At 45.2% G+C, this 20,202-nt stretch overlaps 1 protein-coding gene across 1 annotated transcript in view; it reads left to right on the top strand.

Moving 5' to 3' along the window:
- LOC137383327 (probable helicase with zinc finger domain) overlaps positions 1-20,202 on the top strand; it is a 429,894-nt gene that overhangs the window by 117,566 nt on the left and 292,126 nt on the right. The window contains 2 exon segments of the mRNA XM_068056011.1: positions 8,815-8,960; positions 17,470-17,617. Of these exon segments, the coding sequence (XP_067912112.1) occupies positions 8,815-8,960; positions 17,470-17,617 (294 nt within the window).

The raw sequence follows: 20,202 nt of genomic DNA, 5'->3' as shown, positions 1-20,202 counted from the left end.
GGTATGTCCTGTCCATAAAAAGGCAGGACAAGTCCAACCCGGCCAATTACCTCCCCAGCAGTCTATTCTCAATCATCAGCAAAGTGCTGGAAGGTGTCATCAACAGTGCCATCAAGCAGCACTTGCTTAGCAATAACCTGCTCAGTGATACCCAGTTTGGGTTCCGCCAGGGCCACCTGACCTCATTACTGCCTTGGTTCAAACATGGACAAAAGAGCTGAACTCAAGAGGTGAGGTGAGAGTGACTGTCCTTGACATCAAGGCAGCATTTGACTGAGTATGGCATCAAGGAGCCCTAGCAAAACTGGAGTCAGTGGGAATCAGGGGGAAAACTCTGCTGGTTAGAGTCACACATAGCGCAAAGGTAGATGGCTGTTGTTATTGGAGGTCGATCATCTGAGCTCCAGGACATCACTGCAGGAGTTCCTCAGGGTAATGTCCTAGGCCCAACCATCTTCAGCTGCTTCATCAATGACCACCTCTGAATCATAAGGTCAAAAGTGGGGATGTTTGCTGATGATTGCACAATGTTCAGCACCATTCGCGACACCTCAAATACTGAAGCAGTCTGTGTAGAAATGCAGCAAGACCTGGACGATATCCAGGCTTGGGCTGATAAGTGGCAAGTAACATTTGCACTACACAAGTGCCAGGCAATGACCATCTCCAACAAGAGAGAATTTAACCATCTCCCCATGACATTTAATGGCATTACCATCGCTGAATCCCCCACTATCAACATCCTCGGGGCTAGCATTGACCAGAAACTGAACTGGAGTAGCCATATAAATACAGTGGCTACAAGAGCAGGTCAGAGGCTAGGAATCCTGCGGCGAGTAACTCACCTCCTGACTACCCAAAGCCTGTCCACCATCTACAAGGCACAAGTCAGGAGTGTGATGGAATACTCTCCACTTGCCTGGATGGGTGCAGCTCCAACAACACTCAAGAAGCTCGACACCATCCAGGACAAAGCAGCCCGCTTGATTGGCACACCATGGACAAACATTCACTCCCTCCACCACCGACGCACAGTGGCAGCAGTGTGTACCATCTACAAGATGCACTGCAGCAACGCACCCAAGGCTCCTTCAACAGCACCTTCCAAACTCGCGACCTCTACCACCTTGAAGGACAAGAGCAGCAGATGCATGGGAACATCACCTGCAAGTTCCCCTCCAAGTCACACACCATTCTGACTTGGAACTATATCGCCGTTCCTTCACTGTCGCTGGGTCAGAATCCTGGAACTCCCATCCTAATAGCACTGTGGGTGTACCTACCTCACATGGACTGCAGTGGTTCAAGAAGGCAGCTCACCACCACCTTCTCAAGTTCAATTATGGATGGGCAATAAATTCTGTCCTAGCCAGTGATGCCCACATCCCATGAATGAAAAGAAAAGGTTCTCGCATTTTCCCTACTACTGACGTCAAATTAACAGGTTTGTCATTCTGTGTTTTCTCTCTCACTCCTTTCTTAAATAGTGGGGTTACATTTGCTCCTTTCCGGTCTGCAGGAACCTTCCGAAATTATGCCCTGTGTACCCAAGTCCAGACCATTAATCTATATCAAAAAGAGTCGTGGTCCTAAAACTGACCCTGGAGAACACCATCATATATCTACCTCCAGTCTGAAAAATAACCATTTGCCACTAGCTTCTGCTTTCTGTCCCTTTTCCAACTTTCTACCACTTAATTTGGAGGTGCAAAGCCTGCTTCCACTTTCAGGTGCCCCTCCAAATGGGTGCAGTGTTAGGATGCCTGTCGGAAAAAGAAGCTAGTTCCTCCCATATCATTGCTATAGCTGCTAGCTGCTCTGACTATTCCAGGCATAAGCCCTCTGCCTAGATGGTCAAAGGCGTCTTGCATGGACTGGAGTTAAAACTGAACTTAAGCTACTTGACCCCATTGTCTTGAAGTTCTTGAAATAATTATTAAACTAAAGCAGATTGTGACTTTGAAAACTCACTTGATTATGAAGATTTATTCAATGATTTTGAACTCATTGTATGGATTGATTTTGGTTATGCCTCTCCTACAATTAAGCAATAGGGTTTGTAATGTCTTATTCGCATTAGATAAATTAAAAAAAAATTAAAAACCTTTAGACGCTGCAGTGTTTTCACAGTAAATGGCAGCTGTTCAAAATGCTAAAACTTCCACTGCACTGAACTGATTTCCCTAACAGAAGTAAAATAAATGTCTGGTGAAGCATTGCTTTTGTTCAGCAAAGGCCTACAATAAGATTCAGTTGGGAATTTCTTAACTAGCTCAATACAGCAGGCGACTGTCCCTGGTCACTTGGACTGTAATAACGTGTACACATATTTTTCTTGGTTATGGAGGGATTTTCCTCCAGGTAATTATTCTTTATTTGGATTAGTCCCATTACTCATTTCTCTTGCAGTATAAACACTGCTGAGACAGATTATTCTGCCTGCTGAAAGCAGATTTTCGGAAGCTAGCTAAGAAATTAATATGCAGGACCCGAGAGGTAGTAATCTCTGGATTACTCCTAGTGCCATGTGCCAGTGAGTATAGAAATAGGAGGTTAGTGCTGATGAATGCGTGGCTGGAGAGATGGTGCAGGAGAGAGGGCTTTTGATTCCTGGGGCATTGGAACAGGTTCTGGGGGAGGTGGGACCTGTACAAGCTGGACGTTTTGCACCTGAATAGGGCTGGGACCAATATCCTTGACTGGAGGCTTGCTCGTGCTGTTGGGCAGGGTTTAAACGAGTTTGGCAGGGGGCTGGGAACCTGAAGGTAGACTCAGTTGGGGCAGAAATGGAAGGCAGAAAATTAGTGATGGTCTGGAAGGCAGAGGAAACAAAGGATAGAAAATAGAAAAGAATTTGGCAGTGCTCAAGGGTATATACTTAAATGCAAGGAGTATAGCAAATAAAGCAGACGAGCAGAGGGCACAGATAGAAATGTGCCAGTATGATATAGTTATTACAGAAACATGGCTTAAAGAGGGACAGGAATGGCAGCACAATGTTCCTGGTTACAGGGTTTTCAGACAAGATGGGGGATAAAAAGGGAGGAAGGTGGCAATTTTGGTTAGAGAAGCAATTACAGCTGTGAGGAGGCAGGATGTGTCATAAGGATCATCAATTGAGGCCATATGGATTGAGCTTAGGAACTAAAAAGGGCAGTCACACTAATGGGCGTGTACTAGAGACCCCTGAACAGTCAGAGAGAGATAGAAGAGCAAATATGTAGGTGAATCTCTCAGAAGTGCAAAAACAATAGGGGCAGTAATAGTGGATTTTAACTACCCCAATATTAACTGGGATAGAATTAATATGAAAGGAATAGAGGGAACGGAATTCTTAAGTTGCTTTCAGGAGAACTTTTTTGGCCAGTATGTAGTGAATTCAGCAAAAGAGGATGTGGTTCTGGACTTGGTTTTGGTAATGAAGCTGGGCAGGTGGAAGGAGTGGCAGGAGAGTATTTTGGTGGTCGTGATCATTATTCAGTTTTAACGTAATTATGGAAAAGGACAGAGATAGAACAGGAGTTCAAGTTCTAAATTGGGCGAAGGCCAGTTTTACTAAGCTGATAAGTGATTTCGCAAAAGTGGATTGGAAACAGCTGCTTGAAGGTAAATCAGCATAAAAGCAGTGGGGTTGTGACAAAGCAGAAAAGGAAAGAACTCAATACTACAGAAAGCTGAGAGGAGAAAAGACAGAGGGGTGAAATCAAAAAAGAAATTAGGAAGGCTAAGAGGGGGCATGAAAGAATATTCAAGTAAAATCAAGGAGAACCCAAAGAAGTTTTATCAATACATTGAGTAAGATGGTAACTAAGGAAACAGTAGGGCCCCATAAAAGACCAAAAAGGTAATCTATGTGTGGAGGTGGGAGGTGTGGGTATGGTTCTTAATGAGTACTTTGCGTCTGTCTTCACAAAAGAGGGGGACAGTGCAGATATTATAGGTAAGGAGGAGGACTGTGAAGTGTTGGATGTGATGAACATACGGAGAGAGGAAGTATTAAGGGGATTAGAATCCTTGAAAGTGGATAAACCACCAGGGCCAGATTAACAGCCCAGGCTGTTAAAAGCCAGAGAGGTAAGAGCAGAAAGTCTGACCATCATTTTCTGATCCTCACTGGATACAAGTGTTGTGCTGGAAGATTTGAGGTCTGCTAACGTACCTTTGTTTAAAAAGGGAGCAAGGGATAGACCGAATAATTATAGGCCAGTCAGTCTAACCTTGGTAGTAGGCACGTTATTGGAATCAATTCTGAGAGACAGGATAAACTGTTACTTAGGAAGGCACAGATTAATCAAGGATTTTTTCAGGGAAGGTTATGTCTGACTAACTTGATTTTGTTTGAGTAAGCAACCAGGAGGATTGATGAGGGTAGTGCAGTTGATGTGGTCTACATGGATTTTAACAAGGCTTTTGACAAAGTCCCACATGGCAGACTGGTTTAAAAAAAATAAGCCCATTGGATCCAGTTGGATGTAGCAAGCTGCATACAAAATTGGTTCAGTGGCAGGAAACAAAAGGGTGTTTTTTGCGACGGAAAGGCTATTTCCAGTGGGGTTCTGCAGGGTTCAATACTAGGTCCCTTGCTTTTTATGGTGCATATAAATGATTTGGACGTAAATGTAGGGGGAATGATCAAGTAGTTTGCAGCTGACACAAAAAGTGGCTGCATGGTTGATAGCGAAGAGGATAGCTGTAGACTGCCAGAAGATGTCAATAGACTGGTCAGGTGGGCAGAAAAATGACAAATGGAATTTAACTCAGAAGTGTGAGGTGATGCATTTGGGGAAGTCAAACAAGCAAAAGAATACACAATAAATGGGAGAATGTGGAGAGGTGTAGAGGAAGTGAGGGACCTTGGAGTGCATGTCCACACATCCCTGAAGGTAGCAGGACAGGTCGATAACGTGGTTCAGTAGGCATATGGAATCCTTTCCTTTATTAACTGAGGCATAGATTATAAGAGTAGGGAGGTTATGCTGGAACTGTATAATTCATTGGTTAGGCCACAACTTGAGTACTGTATGCGGTTCTGGTCACCTCATTAAAGAAAGGATGTAATTGCACTAGAAGGGGTACAGAGGAGATTTACGAGGATGTTGCCAGGACCGGAAAGATGCAGCGATGAGGAAAGATTGGATAGGCTGTGATTGTTCTCCTTGGAACAGAGGAGGCTGAGGGGAGATTTGATTGAGTTGTACACAATTGTGGGGGGCCTGGAATAGAGTGGATGGGAAGGGCCTATTTACCTTCGCAGAGGGGTCAGTGACAAGGAGGCATAGATTTAAAGTGATTGATAGAAGGGTTAGAAGGGAGATGAGGAAAAATCTTTTCACTCAGAGGGTGGTGAGGGTCTGGAACTCATTGCCTGAAAGGATGATCGCGGTAAAAACAAAAACACACCTCACTTAAAAGGTGCCTGGATGTGCACCTGAAGTACTGTAACCTGCAGGGCTATGGGCCAAATGCTGGAAAGTTGAATTCGGCTGGGTGGCTTTTTTTGTTTGGGTCGGAGCAGACATGATGGGCCAGGTGGCCTCTTTCTGTGCCATAAACTTTCCATGATTCTATTCGGTAGAAGATACAGAGCCAAATCTAATCATAAATTCAGTCTTTTCTGTTATTGCCTATTCAGAGGCTTCAGTAATAACTTAATGTAAAAATAAACGGTTGCTAAATTTTTTTTTCCATTCGAGAGCTCCCTTTTCATCTGACAACACTGGACAGTGTTTGCCTCTCTGAGCTGCGAAGGGACAAACTTCACCGTCTCAGGACATTTGTAGTTGTAGTTCATATGTGTCTCATCAATAGCAGGGTGACATTCTCTCCCTGCAACCCCATAGAATTGGCTGGCTTCAGTCCTGACATATATGTGTGAGGATTATTTTGAAAACTGGGCAAATCAATCTCTGCTGATCGTTAATGCATAAATATGAGGTGCTCGATCTTGGAGGTAGTTGGAGAGGAAAAGCTGACAGAGACTGACTCAATCCACTGAATCATACCTCATGCCTAACAATTGTAGATGCACTGCTGGTCGCTGTGGGAACATCTCATTCCCAGATCCTGCCAAATTCACTGTGGAGGAGTTAGGTTGTATGAGGCATAGTTTGGTTTGGGATGCAAAGAGGGAATATTTGTGCACTGAAGATCCAAGGCATTGGATGATTGAAAAGGATTTTATTACCATTATTCTCCACAGAAGAAGAGAGGCTTGTTTTATTGTGTAGCCACTTCTTGCAGCAGTTGCTGGTCTTGCAACCAGTTGCTAAAATGAGATGGATTGTTGGGACTGAGTTGGGATATGGTTTGTCAAAGTGAAAGGAAAGTCACTACTGCCTCTCTTCCCCTCCCTGGCCCCCGTCAACCTAAAGAAAAATTCAGCCGAGAACAGCAGTGGAAACGCTTCACCATTTAATCCTCTAACAGTTCAAAAAGGGAATGAAAATGCATTAAAGGTTTCTTTATTATTAATTGTTTCAACACTGTGGGTGTACCTACCTCACATGGACTGCAACGGTTCAAGGAGGCAGCTCACCACTACCTTCTCGAGGGCAATTAGGGATGGGCAATAAATGCTGGCATAGCCAGTGATGCCCACATCCCATGAATGAAAAAAAAAAAAATTCTCCTTTTTGTATATAGACTACTTTTCTATCTCTAATGTAGCAAAATATTTCTAACATGCATTTTCCTCCACAATTAGGTTGTTGGTAAAGCATACAATCCTGGGTTTTCTAAATAGAACCACAGAGTACAAAAGCCAGGAAGTTATGCTAAATACATATTGTTACGACTGAGGCGGAAGAATGCATTGTTTATTCTAGTTTCACTTCTCCATGGGTCACTATATATATTTAAATTCTTTCCCAATTACCGATACGGTCAATCATAGACTCAATTTTATCCCAGAATTAAACACACCAACCAAGTTTCTTGAATAAACAACAAAATTATCAGTTTATTAAATAAGTCTTAACCAGTAATGAAGCAAAGCATAAACACACAGATCGAAATATAAAAGTTCCCTTTTTACCTTAGCCCCACATACAAACACACACACACACACAAACAAACTGGTTAACTGAAAAAATAAAGCCATTTACCCTTTACAGCTCTAGTACAAACCTCCCCCACCCCCCCCCCCCCAAAAAAAATGTTGGCCAAAATACTTGCTAATTCTTGAAGAACAGGGGTTTCAGGCAGTTTCTTACATTTGCTTCCAACCTTCTCGAGAGATGGAAAGCCGGCGGGCTTTTTCAAAGAGCTGGAACAGACTGAGTGGAGTTTTTCTCCCTTGGCAAGTTTTCTCCAACTGTCTTTTCAAACCATTGTCCCTATCCCAACTCACTGTCTAAAACGAAACCAAACCAATGTCATAAGCCTCCTGACCCCTTTCAATCTTGACCTGTCACTTCTTCGTAAGCATCTTTCCTCAAGTCAAAAACAACCCCTGCTGGGTAATTAATTGAAGACAGGTGCCTTCCAGTAACTGTTTACAATCCAGACCTCTGTGACCCTGGTTTAAAAAAATCCATGGACTCCTTTTCCGTTTTAAAACACAAATCTTCAAAATTTAACAAAAAAAGGAAGCACTTGTAACAATATACAAACAATCTAGTTTGACCCCAGCTGGAGTGCGTATCCAATACATTCAGAATGAGAGGTGTTGTTCTCCATAGAGTAGAGAAGGCTGAAAGTAGATTTGATAGAGGTGTTCAAAATGAGTTTAGATAGAGTAAATAAAGAGAAACCGTTTTCAGCAGCTGAAGGGTTGATACCAGAGGGCTCAGATGTAAGGTAATTGGCAAAAGAATGGTGAGAGATTGGGAAGTGTTAATGTCCAGAGGGACCTGGGTGGTGGCGTTCATAAGTCACTGAAAGCAAACATGGAAGTGCAGCAAGCAATTGGGAAGGCAAATGCTATGGTGGCCTTTATTGCAAGAGGATTTGAGTACAGGAGTAAAGAAGTCTTGCTGCAATTGTGTTGAGCCTTGGTGAGACCACACCTGGAGTATTGTGTACAGTTTTGGTCTCCTTAACTAAGGAATGATATACTTGCCATAAAGGGAGTGCAACAAAGGTTCATCAGCCTGTTTCCTGGGATGGCAGATTGTCCTATGAGGAGAGATTGAGGAAACTGGGCCTGTATTCTCTAGAATTTCTAAGAATGAGAGGTGATCTGATTGAAGCGTACGAAATTCTTACAGGGCTTGACAAGGTGGATGCAGGAAGGATGTTTCCCCTGGCTTGGGGGGAGGGTGGTGGTGGTCTAGAACCAGGAAAAACAGTCTTGGAATAAAAGGTAGGGCATATAGGACTGGAATGAGAAATTTCTTCACTCAGAGGGTGATGAATCTGTGGAATTCTCTACCCCAGAGGGCTGTGGAGGCTCAGTCATTGAGTATGTTCAAGACAGAGCTTGATAGATTTCTGGATTTTAAAGATATCAAGGGATATGGGGATAGTGCGGGAAAATGCCGTTGAGGTGGAGATCAGCACTAACACCAAAACTCAGTCGAGATGATGAGGAGCAGGAGTTTTGTTTACCTTCACCTCCCCCCACCGCCAACTTCCATAATTCAGGGTTGCTGAGGTTAATTATGGTGCCTCAAATTAGCTAACTTCACACAGACTGTGGAATTAAGCCGAGCTGGAACCTTTCTGGTTTGTTTGGCTCACCCACCTGCTGAGCCATTGGGAAAGTGCATGTTGTTTGCTTCACAAAATAATTTGCATGTTGCTATTTTAGTTTGGAATATGAATGAAAACAGTTTTGATTTAAATCTGTAAACCAGCTCCCATTTTTCCTTACAGCTCAATCCTGTTGTATATAGTGAATTTGCTCGAGAACGAAACCTCCATATTTCTTTGGTCAAGCGCTTATCACAACTGTATCCACCTGATTTCTGCTGTCATGTATCACTGGCAGAACAGTACAGATCACATGAAGTCATCATCAGGTATTGCTGAAACTTTTCAGCTGCTACATTGAATGTTTTATCTGAAAATGCATTTAATTATGGTAATGTGTCTGAGTTTGTAAATTTGTCATGCTGCTAGACAGTGTGCCACTTCAGATTGTTCCTGAGCTAGTGAGAGAGATTTGGTTACCATTATTAATACTTGACTGCATCTGCATGTTGTTGAAAGCAGTATCATCTGGCATCATAATCTGCAGTCAGAATCTTTGGACACTTCGCATTTGGATCAAAATGGGGCTATTGTATTTACTTTTAATTTCTTTTTCAAATACTGATACAGGTGTTTATGCAGGTTGCATAATTGCACAGTTTATGCTTTCCATTTCCTGGAATTTTCTCTGCTCACTCCTCTATTTTCCTCCTAGTAATATCCCTGCTGCTGCTTCCTTTCTTCTATCCCTTCTCCCCCCATCCTCCTCCAGGATAACTTATCTTGGGATGTAGTTCTGCAGACATTTCTTTGCACGAGAATTGGTGGGCCATTACACTGTGGTGTCATCATAGCCTGGACTCTTCCTATCCTCACCCAGCGTCCAAAAGGATTACTGACTGGATAGAGATGAGGTGTGTGAACCTTAGCCAAAGGAGGCACAGGCTGATTGTAATACCCATATACTGTTAAATGAGCATGGACAACTCTGCACGTATCAGGGATGAAACATGAAGCCACTTTCCTCTGTACAGGTGTTATGACCGGGTGAGGAAGGGGTCTCAGGCTCCCTTCTTGCCCCTTTCCTGGTTTAGTCGTAACAAGGTTTAACTTTTAAAACACTGTGTTTTTAGCTTAACACTTCAGTGAGTTCTTAGTCATCGCTCTTTAATTGTAACTGTAAATGAACCAACCAGACAGGTGGTCTTAGGTTTAAACAAGAAATTTGTAAGTTTATCAATATGATAAAACAGGATCTGGCCAAAGTGGACTGGGAGCAGCTACTTGTAGTAAAGTCTGCATCAGACCAGTGGGAGTCTTTCAAAGAGGAAAAGGTGAGAGTTCAGAGCCAACATGTACCCGTTAAGGTGAAGGGTAGGACCAACAAGTCCAGGGAACTGTGGATGTCAAGGGATATAAGAGGATTGGATCAGGAAAAGAAGGAGGCTGATGGCAGATTCAGAGGGCTGAAAACAGCGGAGGCACTAGAGGAGTATAGAAAGTATAGGGGGGGTACTTAAAAAAAAAAGTAATTAGGAGCGCGCAGAGGGGGCATGAAAAAACACTGGCGGGCAAGATAAAGGAAAATCCTAAGGTGTTTTATAAGTATATTAAGGGCAAGAGGATAACGAGGGAATGAGTAGGGCCCATTAGGGACCAAAGTGGCAATTTGTGTGTGGAGCCGGAGGACGTAGGTGAGGTTTTAAATGATTACTTTTCATCTGTGTTCACTATGGAGAAGGACGATGTAAGTGTAGAGATTAGGGAAGGGAATTGTGATATACTTGAACATATTAGCATTGAAAGGGAAGAAGTATTAGCTGTTGTAGCGGGCTTAAAAGTGGATAAATCCCCAGGCCCAGATAAGATGTATCCCAGGCTGTTATGTGAGGTTAGGGAGGAGATAGCAGGGGCTCTGCCACAAATTTTCAAATCCTCTCTGGCCATAGGAGAGGCCCCAGAGGATTGGAGGATAGCGAATGTGGTACAATTATTCAAGAAGGATAGCAGGGATAAACCAGGTAATTACAGGCCGGTGAGTCTATCATAAGTGGTAGGGAAACTATTGGAAAAAATTCTGAGGGACAGGATTAATCTCCACTTGGAGAGACAGGGATTAATCAGGGATAATAAAAACTGAAGAAGGGTTACTGACCTGAAATGTTAACTCTGCTTCTCTCTCCATAGATGCTGCCAGACCTGCTGAGTATTTCCAGCGTTTCTTGTTTTTATTTCAGATTTCCAGCATCTGCAGTACTTTGCTTTTATTATATTAATCAGGGATAGTCAGCATGGCTTTTTCAGGTGGAGATCGTGTCTAAATAACTTGATTGACTTTTTTGTGGCGGTGCCTAGGTGTGTAGATGAGGGTAAAGCAGTTGATGTAGTCTACGTGGACTTCAGTAATACTTTTGATAAGGTCCCGCATGGGAGATTGGTTAAGAAGGTAAGAGCCTATGGGATCCAGGGCAATTTGGCAAATAGGATCCAAAATTGGCTTAGTGGCAGGAGGCAAAGGATGATGGTCGATGGTTGTTTTTGCGAGTGGAAGCCTGTGACCACTGGTGTACCACAGGGATTGGTGCTGGGACCCTTGCTGTTTGTAGTGTACAATCATGATTTAGAAGTGAATATAGGAGGTATGATCAGTAAGTTCACAGATGACTTGAAAATTGGTGGTGTCATAAATAGTGAGGAGGAAAGCCTAAGATTACAGGATGATGTAGATGGGCTGCTAAGATGGGCGGAACAGTGGCAAATGGAATTTAGTCCTGAAAAGTGTGAGGTGATGCATTTTGGGAGGGCTAACAAGGCAAGGGAATATACAATGGATGGTAGGACCCTAGGAAGTACAGAGGGTCAGAGGGACCTTGGTGTACTTGCCCATAGATCACTGAAGGCAGCAGCACAGGCAAATATGGTGGTTAGGAAGGCATATGGGATATTTGCCTTTATTAGCCGAGGCATAGAATATAAGAGCAGGGAGGTGATGATGGAGCTGTATAATGCGCTAGTTAGGCACAGCTGGAGTACTGTGTACAGCTCTGATCATCTCACTATAGGAAGGATGTGATTGCACTGGAGAGGGACAGAGGAGATTCACCAGGATGTTGCCTGGGCTGGAGCATTTCAGCTATGAAGAGAGACTGAAAAGGCTAGGGTTGTTTTCCTTCGAGCAGAGAAGGCTGAGGGGTGACATGATTGAGATATACAAAATTATGAGGGGCATAGATAGGTTAGATAGGAAGAAACTTTTTCCCTTCGTGGGGGGTCAATAACCAGAGGGCATAGATTTAAGGTGAGGGGATTTGAGGAAAAAATTGTTCACTCAGAACGTGGTTGGAATCTGGGATGCACTGCCTGAAGAGGTAGAGGCAGGAACCCTCACAACGTTTAAGCAGTATTTAGATGAGCACTTGAAACACCATAGCATACAAGGCTATGGGCCAAGTGCTGGAAAATGGGATTAGAATAGTTCGGTGCTTGATGGACGGTGCAGACACCATGAGCCGAAGGGCCTGTTTCTGTGCTGTATAACTCTGACTCTATGACCACTCTAACTCAGTTAAAGTTACTAAAATATGCAGCTCAACCACATTAGAATGCATACGAGGGAAGCAGACACACAAATAGATACAGTGGGGGATAAAGAATAAACGGGGGGGGGGTTGTTTGGAGACGTAAATGGAATTCAGTAACTGTCTTTTGTTTTGTTGTAAAATCCTTTTTTGGAATTGTGGTCTTATAGTTCTTGCTGGGGCCCAATACACACTTTCAAACTTGCTTCTCTGGTACTAGAAGGTTGAAGAGATCTTCTCTTGAGGCTTAAGCTGCTTCCGTGGGTCCCTGGGACTTGGCTTAAAAGAGAGAGTGGGGGGGGGGCCTTCCTTCTCTTTGGTCTTCAAATTGCTCTAAAACCAGCACCCGAGGAAAACGGGAGAAATCCACAATGTGCTTAAGGTTCAGAATGGAAAAAAGGCCACTGGGGCATTGAAACTGCTCCATCCAGAGTCCACGCCTGAATATTTCTTCTTAAACATCCCCACCCATAAAATCTGTTAGAACTGTGGGTTTCTGAAGTGGGAGACTTTGTGGTCTTCATTTTGGAACTGTGACTCATTATTTCTTCTCCTGTTATCAGCAGTAGCTCAATATCAGGTGACAATGTACTGCACCACAGTCTAGAATTTACTGTCATTAATATTAGTGAGCAAGTACTGATCAAGCTCACGTGACATTCTTCTGTCCAAATTGCAATGGAGACGCTAACCTGAGAATTTGATGCTTGTTTGCTAATGTCACCAGCAATAACATCTGGGCTCTCATTATTGGTTCATTTGTATGATTTCATTTGTAATATCATTCAATGCATTTCCTTTTCCTATTTTCATGTTTAAAATTTGAGACTTGAACCTTGCTTCAGCAATTTTAAAATCTGCATTTGGAGTGGGTCATTCAGTGTTCGCATAACATTAATGAACCATCTATTAGAAAAATCTGAGTGAGTTGCAACATTCTGTTTCAAAAAACAATGACAACTTCTGTGTCAGGCTCTGTCTCAAAATTTATTTTCAATTTCCAACATCTATATGCAGTTATGGCAATAGGTGGTGCAGTCAACGCTGTTGTCTAATATAAATCTGCCATGATGGTGGTAGCCCGAAAAAAAAACTCTGAGACAGTAAAGGAAATTTATTGAATTGTCCTGCACTTCCAGACCATGTGATAAGCAGTCGGACTTCCTGGTTCTCCCATCACCCCAATGTACTTTAGCCTTTTCCTTTCAATTAGACAGCCCAAAACTGTTGGGACATTTACTGTAATGTTGTGTCTCAACTAGTGGTACTGAAGCAGCATGAGCAGACAGCATGCAATGCCTTGCACCTTCTCACAGCTATCCCTGTTTCTCCGCCGCCCCCCCCACCCGCCCCACTGAAATGTTAACCCAGAGATGAATTTTGTTGCTGTGTTTGGGTGGAACAGCGAGCATTTACTCTGTCACAAAAGACCCTCCTAGTGTTCACGGTAATTTCAGGGCATTCTTCACAGTTGAAGTTGCAGTTGAACAACCACTGAATGGAAATTTGTGGGCTGTTGGAGAGGGAAGGTTTAGCCCCCTCGTGCTACCCCCATAACAGTTTATGCAGCCCTTCCCGCTCACGTAGTTTCTTTGGTTTTGTTCTTTTTGTAGTTATCATGACTCTAAATGTCAGCCTTGTAGGGTGTCTTCAGTGACTGAGCATAGAAACAGGAGCAGGCTATTGAGATCCCAAGCCTGTTCCACCATTCAGTGAGATCATGGCTGATCTGCCCTCACTCCATGGAACAGATTTTTCCCCGTATCCTTAATAACTTTGGCTAACAAAAATCTATCAATATAAAAGCAAAATACTGCGGATGCTGGAAATCTGAAATAAAAACAAGAAATGCTGGAACCACTCAACAGGTCTGGCAGCATCTGTGGAAAGAGAAGCAGAGTTAATGTTTCGGGTCAGTGACCCTTCTTCAGACCTCCATTGTTTCTAGCTTTTCACATTGAGAAAGTACCCTACTCTATCCTTTTTAGGTCCAAGGTGGATCACCTCACATTTGCCTATATTGAAATCCATTTGCCGACATTGAACTTCATTTGCCAGTTTTGCCCATTCACTTAATCTGTCATAGTCAGAGAGGCATATCGGTACAGAAAGAGGCCATTTGGCCCAACAAGTCCATGCAGTGCAATCCAATAAGTCCCATTCCCTGGCTCTGTCCCTGTAGCCCTGTAAGTTTATTTCCCTCACGTGCCTATCCAATTTCCTATTGAAATTATTCATTGTCTCCGCTTAAACCACCCTTGTAGGCAGCGAGTTCCAGGTCATTACCACTCGCTGCATAAAAAAGTTCTTCCTCACATCATCCCTGCATCTCTTGCCCAAAACCTTGAGCCTGTGCCTCCCTAGTCCTTCTACCATCAGCTAATGGGAATAGCTTTTCTTTATCAACCCTCTCCAAACCTGTCAGAATCTTTTACACTTCTGTCGAAGCTCCCCTTAAACTCCTTTGTTACAAGGAGAACAACCCCAGCTTCTCCAACCCAACCTTGCAGCCCAAATCCTTCATCCCCGAAACCATTCTGGTAGATCTCCTCTGCACCCTCTCAAGGACCCTCTCATCCTTCCGAAAGTGTGGTGACCAGAACTGGATGCTATACTCTAGTTGTGGCTGGACCAGAGTTTTGTGTAGGTTTAGCATAACTTCTCTGCTTTCATATTCATACTTCTATTTATGAAGCCCAGGATCCCCATATGCTTTGCCAGCTACTCTCTCAATATGTTCTGCTACCTTTAAAGATCTATGCACATGAACTTCCAGGTCCATCTTTCCCTGTACACTGGTTTAAATTGTACCATTTAGTCTACATTGCTTCTCCCTATCCCTTTTGCCAAAATGCATCATCTCACATTTCTCTATTAAATTCCATCTGCCACTTGTCTGCCCATTCTGTTAGCCTATCTTGTCCTGTTGCAGTCAATTGGTATCATCCTTACTGTCTGTCACACCTCCAAGTTTGGTCAATATTTTGTTTTTTGCTTCTATCTACACAGCTTACAATACTGCCTACCTTAGTATCATCAGCAAATTTGGTTATGTGACTTTTTATCCTATCATTTAAGTCATTAAAGAATACATTGAATGGTTGAGGCCCCCAACACAGATCTTTGCCGGACACAACTCGTCACATCTTGCAATGAGAATACCTGCTCGTTATGCCTTGTCTTTGTTTCCTTCTGCTTAGCCAATTTCCTAACCAGGCCAATAATTTACTTTCAATTCCATGAGCTTCAACTTTAGCTAACAGTTTCTTATGAAGGACTTTATCAAATTCCTTCTGGAAGACAATATCCATAGACGTTCCCCTGTCGACTACTTCAGTCACCTCTTCAAAAAATTAAGATTTGTCAGGCATGACCTACCCTTTACAAATCCATGCTGGCTCTCCTTGATAAGGTAAAATTTTTCAAGGTGTTCATTCACCATATCCTTAATTATAGACTCGAGCAATTTCCGGACAACTGATGTTCGGCTGACTGGTCTGTAATTCCCTGGTTTCTTACTGTCACCTTTCTTAAATAGAGGAGCAGCATATGCAGTTTTCCAGTTTAAAAGAATGGTTCTTGAATGGAGAAAACTTGGGAAGATTGGGAGTTAGGGCATCGATAATGTTCTCACCTACTTCTTTTAAAACACTAGGATAGAAACCAACTGGTCCTGGGAATTTGTTGTTTGGTTCCAATAATCTCTTCATTACTGTTAACTTGCTTATGTTAATTATGATAAACCCCTGTCCCTGATTCAGTTATAGTTTCCTTGGCATGTCTGGCATACTGACCTATTCCTCTATTGTAAATACTATTGCAAGTAATTATTCAGCATGTCCACCATTTCCTTATTTTCATTGACAACATCAGTTATCAGTTTTCAAGGGGCCCACATTGCTTCTCACCACCGTCTTTTTCTGAATGAAATTGTAAAAATTGTTGTGTTGATTTTGATGTCCCTTAAGTTTCTTTAATAATTTATTGCTATCTGTTTTGTCACCTGTTGCTGCTCTTTGCATCTTTCCTATTTGCCAGGATTTATACTATTTTTTGTATTTTTGTATGCTTTTTCTTTTAAGTTTTATGTTGTCTCTTGCCTCTTCAATTGTCCATGTCTGTCTCTTATGGCAAGTAGAACTCTTGCCCTTTATTGGTTTAAACTGGTTCTGTATCATTAAATTCTTTTTCGAACACCTCCCACTGATCTTCTGTTGTTTTACTCATTCAGAGATTTGCGCAGTTTACTGTGGATAGTCTTGGTCTCATCCCATTGAAGTCTGCCTTAACTAAATCTAGAATCTTATGGCTGTTTCACGTTTCTTCCTTTCAAACTCTACATTGAGCTCGATGATATTACAGTTGTTATTAAACAAATGTTCACACACTGTTAGGCTGTTGCTAAATCTGGCTCATTACTGAATCTAATATGGTCTTCTCCTTTGTTGGTTCTAGGACATATTATTTCAGAAAACTATCCTGGACATGATCAAAAAGTTCATTATCTTTCAGACTTGTGCTCATCCACTTGTCCCAATCTGTATGAAAGTTAAAATTCCCCCATTAAAACATTGTTGCATTTGTCAGCATTTATGCAAGCTACCACTTCACAGCTACTTCCAGGAGTGTACAACTCCCACTATAGTCTTAAATCCTTTTATATTTCTTAATTTCACCCAGAAAGTCTCCACTGCCTGCTTACCCCTAGTTATATTCTCCTCCCTTATTGTTGAAGTGATTTCATCCTTAATCATTAAGACTGCTCTCCCCTCTGCCATTTTCTGTCTCTTTTCTGTAGACCTGGAGCGCAGCTCCACTTTTTAAGGTGGAGGGTGTAAAATCATGAAATATACCTGTCTTTTAGAAAAAAGACATGTAAGTGGATGAATAATGCTATCTGTTTAATTTGTGTCCACAATGGATCCCCACTGGATAATCTACACAGGGTGTTCAGCTGTATACTCTTTGCTGGAATGGGATCTTTCTATATCAGCCAGTTAATTTGGTCAGTTTTGACATTGTAGCATTTATAGTTAAGTGGAGCAATGCACCATCTAGAGCTGTATCTGAAGTGCATTTAGTAGTATGCACTTGATGTTTTCCCCTGAGATTCCAATAGAACTGGTATTTCAATGTGAATTTTGAGCAAATGCCCTTCATTTAAATGAGTGAGATTATGTATCGCATGGGTTAACTGAACGGTACTGTATTTTTTTTGTAGCTGTGTCAATTTAATCTTTCCTTTCTGTTCTTTCATTAGTCTTGCATCAGAACTGTTCTACAGAGGGAACCTTATGGCTAACAGCAAACAGCCAACTCACAAAGATTTTTATCCCCTCACGTTTTGCGTGGCCTGGGGAGCGGATGTGCAAGACAAAAACAGCGCTAGCTATTACAACTGTTCTGAGGTTAGCATTGGCTGGTTCTACACTAATTAATTGTACTTGAGAAAGATGAAGATTCATTTTTAATATTATCCAGAGATATGTAATGTGATTAGTTGCATTGAGCGGTGATGAAACATGTTATAAATGACTTTTTATATATCACTTGATTTGAACCGTGAAAGATTATTGCTTTTAGAAATGTAGTAATGATTCTTCCAGCTGCATTGCCTGATTATCGTTAATTTCTCACTGTTGGAATGGTCATTCTTTTAATATATATCTCTCTCTTTAATGATGTAATGAGCCTGATTTCTCTCAAATACAAATTTAACAGGACAGTGTAGTTTTTTTATGTGATTTATATTTTGAGGTGTGGATTGATTTAGATCAGGGTGTCCAACCTTTTTGCGTGGGGGGCCACATTACAATTTTTGTCATACGTAGGGGGCCAGTGAGACATTTTCTGAAAGATTAAGGCAATAAAATTTATCCTATCAAAACAATGACAAATGTGCATTTTTGTCAAGAAGCTTTAAATGAGAAGACTAATTTATTGACTTACTTTCCTCCTCACTATATTGAAAACTGATGTAGTGACATACCTGGTATTGTTTTGCTTGCATAAGTAGAAAATCACTGCCAGCACACCTGATGTTGCAATGCATAGTATTCTGGATAGGTTTCCATCTGTCAGGAGAAACCTTGATCTCTCTGCCCTCCCCGCACTCTTTGTGTCTCGCTGTCCATCCTTTCCCCCTTCTCCCTCTTCCCTTTCTAGGACTAGGGGTACAAATTGAAAGGTGCAGGGGGAATATGAGAAAGCACTTTTTTGCTCAGCGGGTGGTAATGACCTGGAACTCGCTGCCCACAAGGCTGGTAGAAGTGGAAATGATCAATGTCTTCAGGAGGAAGTTTGATGGCCATCTGAGAGAAAAAGACTTGCAGGTCGAGGGGAATCACACCGGGAGTGGGACTGACTGCATAGCTCCATGAAGAGCCGGCATGGACTTGATGGACCGAATGGCCTCCTGTGCTGTGAATAAATGACTCTGACTTTCTGTCTGTCTTTCACTCTTCTCCCCCAACGCGCTCTCTCCTCCCCCCACGCGCTCTCTCCTCCCCCCCACGCGCTCTCTCCTCCCCCCCCCCACGCGCTCTCCTCCTCCCCCCACGCGCTCTCTCCTCCCCCCCACGCGCTCTCTCCTCCCCCCCACGCGCTCTCTCCTCCCCCCACGCGCTCTCTCCTCCCCCCCACGCGCTCTCTCCCCCCCCCCGCGCTCTCTCCCCCCCCCCCGCGCTCTCCCCCCCCCGCGCTCTCTCCCCCCCCCCGCTCTCTCCCCCCCCCCGCGCTCTCTCCTCCCCCCCGCGCTCTCTCCTCCCCCCCCCGCGCTCTCTCCTCCCCCCCCCGCGCTCTCTCCTCCCCCCCCGCGCTCTCTCCTCCCCCCCCCCGCGCTCTCTCCTCCCCCCCCCGCGCTCTCTCCTCCCCCCCGCGCTCTCTCCTCCCCCCCGCGCTCTCTCCTCCCCCCCGCGCTCTCTCCTCCCCCCCGCGCTCTCTCCTCCCCCCCCGCGCTCTCTCCTCCCCCCCCGCGCTCTCTCCTCCCCCCCCGCGCTCTCTCCTCCCCCCCCCGCGCTCTCATCCTCCCCCCCGCGCTCTCTCCTCCCCCCCCGCGCTCTCTCCTCCCCCCGCGCTCTCTCCTCCCCCCCCGCGCTCTCTCCTCCCCCCCCGCGCTCTCTCCTCCCCCCCCGCGCTCTCTCCTCCCCCCCCGCGCTCTCTCCTCCCCCCCCGCGCTCTCTCCTCCCCCCCGCGCTCTCTCTCCCCCCCGCGCTCTCCTCCCCCCCCGCGCTCTCATCCTCCCCCCCGCGCTCTCTCCTCCCCCCCCGCGCTCTCTCCTCCCCCCCCGCGCTCTCTCCTCCCCCCCGCGCTCTCTCTCCCCCCCCCGCGCTCTCTCCTCCCCCCCCGCGCTCTCTCCTCCCCCCCCGCGCTCTCCTCCTCCCCCCCCGCGCTCTCTCCTCCCCCCCCGCGCGCTCTCTCCCCCCCCCCCCCGCGCTCTCTTCCCCCCCCCCCCGCGCTCTCTCCCCCCCCCCCGCGCTCTCTTCCCACCCCCCCCCCCGCGCTCTCTTCCCCCCCCCCGCGCTCTCTTCCCCCCCGCCCTCCCCCCCGCGCTCTCTTCCCCCCCCCCGCGCTCTCTTCCCCCCCCCCGCGCTCTCTTCCCCCCCCCCCCGCGCTCTCTTCCCCCCCCCCCCGCGCTCTCTTCCCCCCCCCCGCGCTCTCTTCCCCCCCCCCCCGCTCTCTTCCCCCCCCGCTCTCCCCCCCCCGCGCTCTCTTCCCCCCCCCCGCGCTCTCTTCCCCCCCCCCCGCGCTCTCTTCCCCCCCCCGCACCCGCGCTCTCTTCCCCCCCCCCGCGCTCTCTCCCCCCCCCGCGCTCTCTTCCCCCCCCCGCGCTCTCTTCCCCCCCCCCCGCGCTCTCTTCCCCCCCCCCCGCGCTCTCTTCCCCCCCCCCGCGCTCTCTTCCCCCCCCCGCGCTCTTCCCCCCCCCGCGCTCTCTTTCCCCCCCCCCCGCGCTCTTCTTTCCCCCCCCCCGCGCTCTCTTTCCCCCCCCCCGCGA

This window comes from Heterodontus francisci, chromosome 24 (genome assembly GCF_036365525.1).
Source record: "Heterodontus francisci isolate sHetFra1 chromosome 24, sHetFra1.hap1, whole genome shotgun sequence".
NCBI classification, from domain to species: domain Eukaryota; kingdom Metazoa; phylum Chordata; class Chondrichthyes; order Heterodontiformes; family Heterodontidae; genus Heterodontus; species Heterodontus francisci.
The sequence above is the reverse complement of the archived record's forward strand: the minus strand, read 5'-3'. Positions and strand labels throughout refer to the sequence as shown.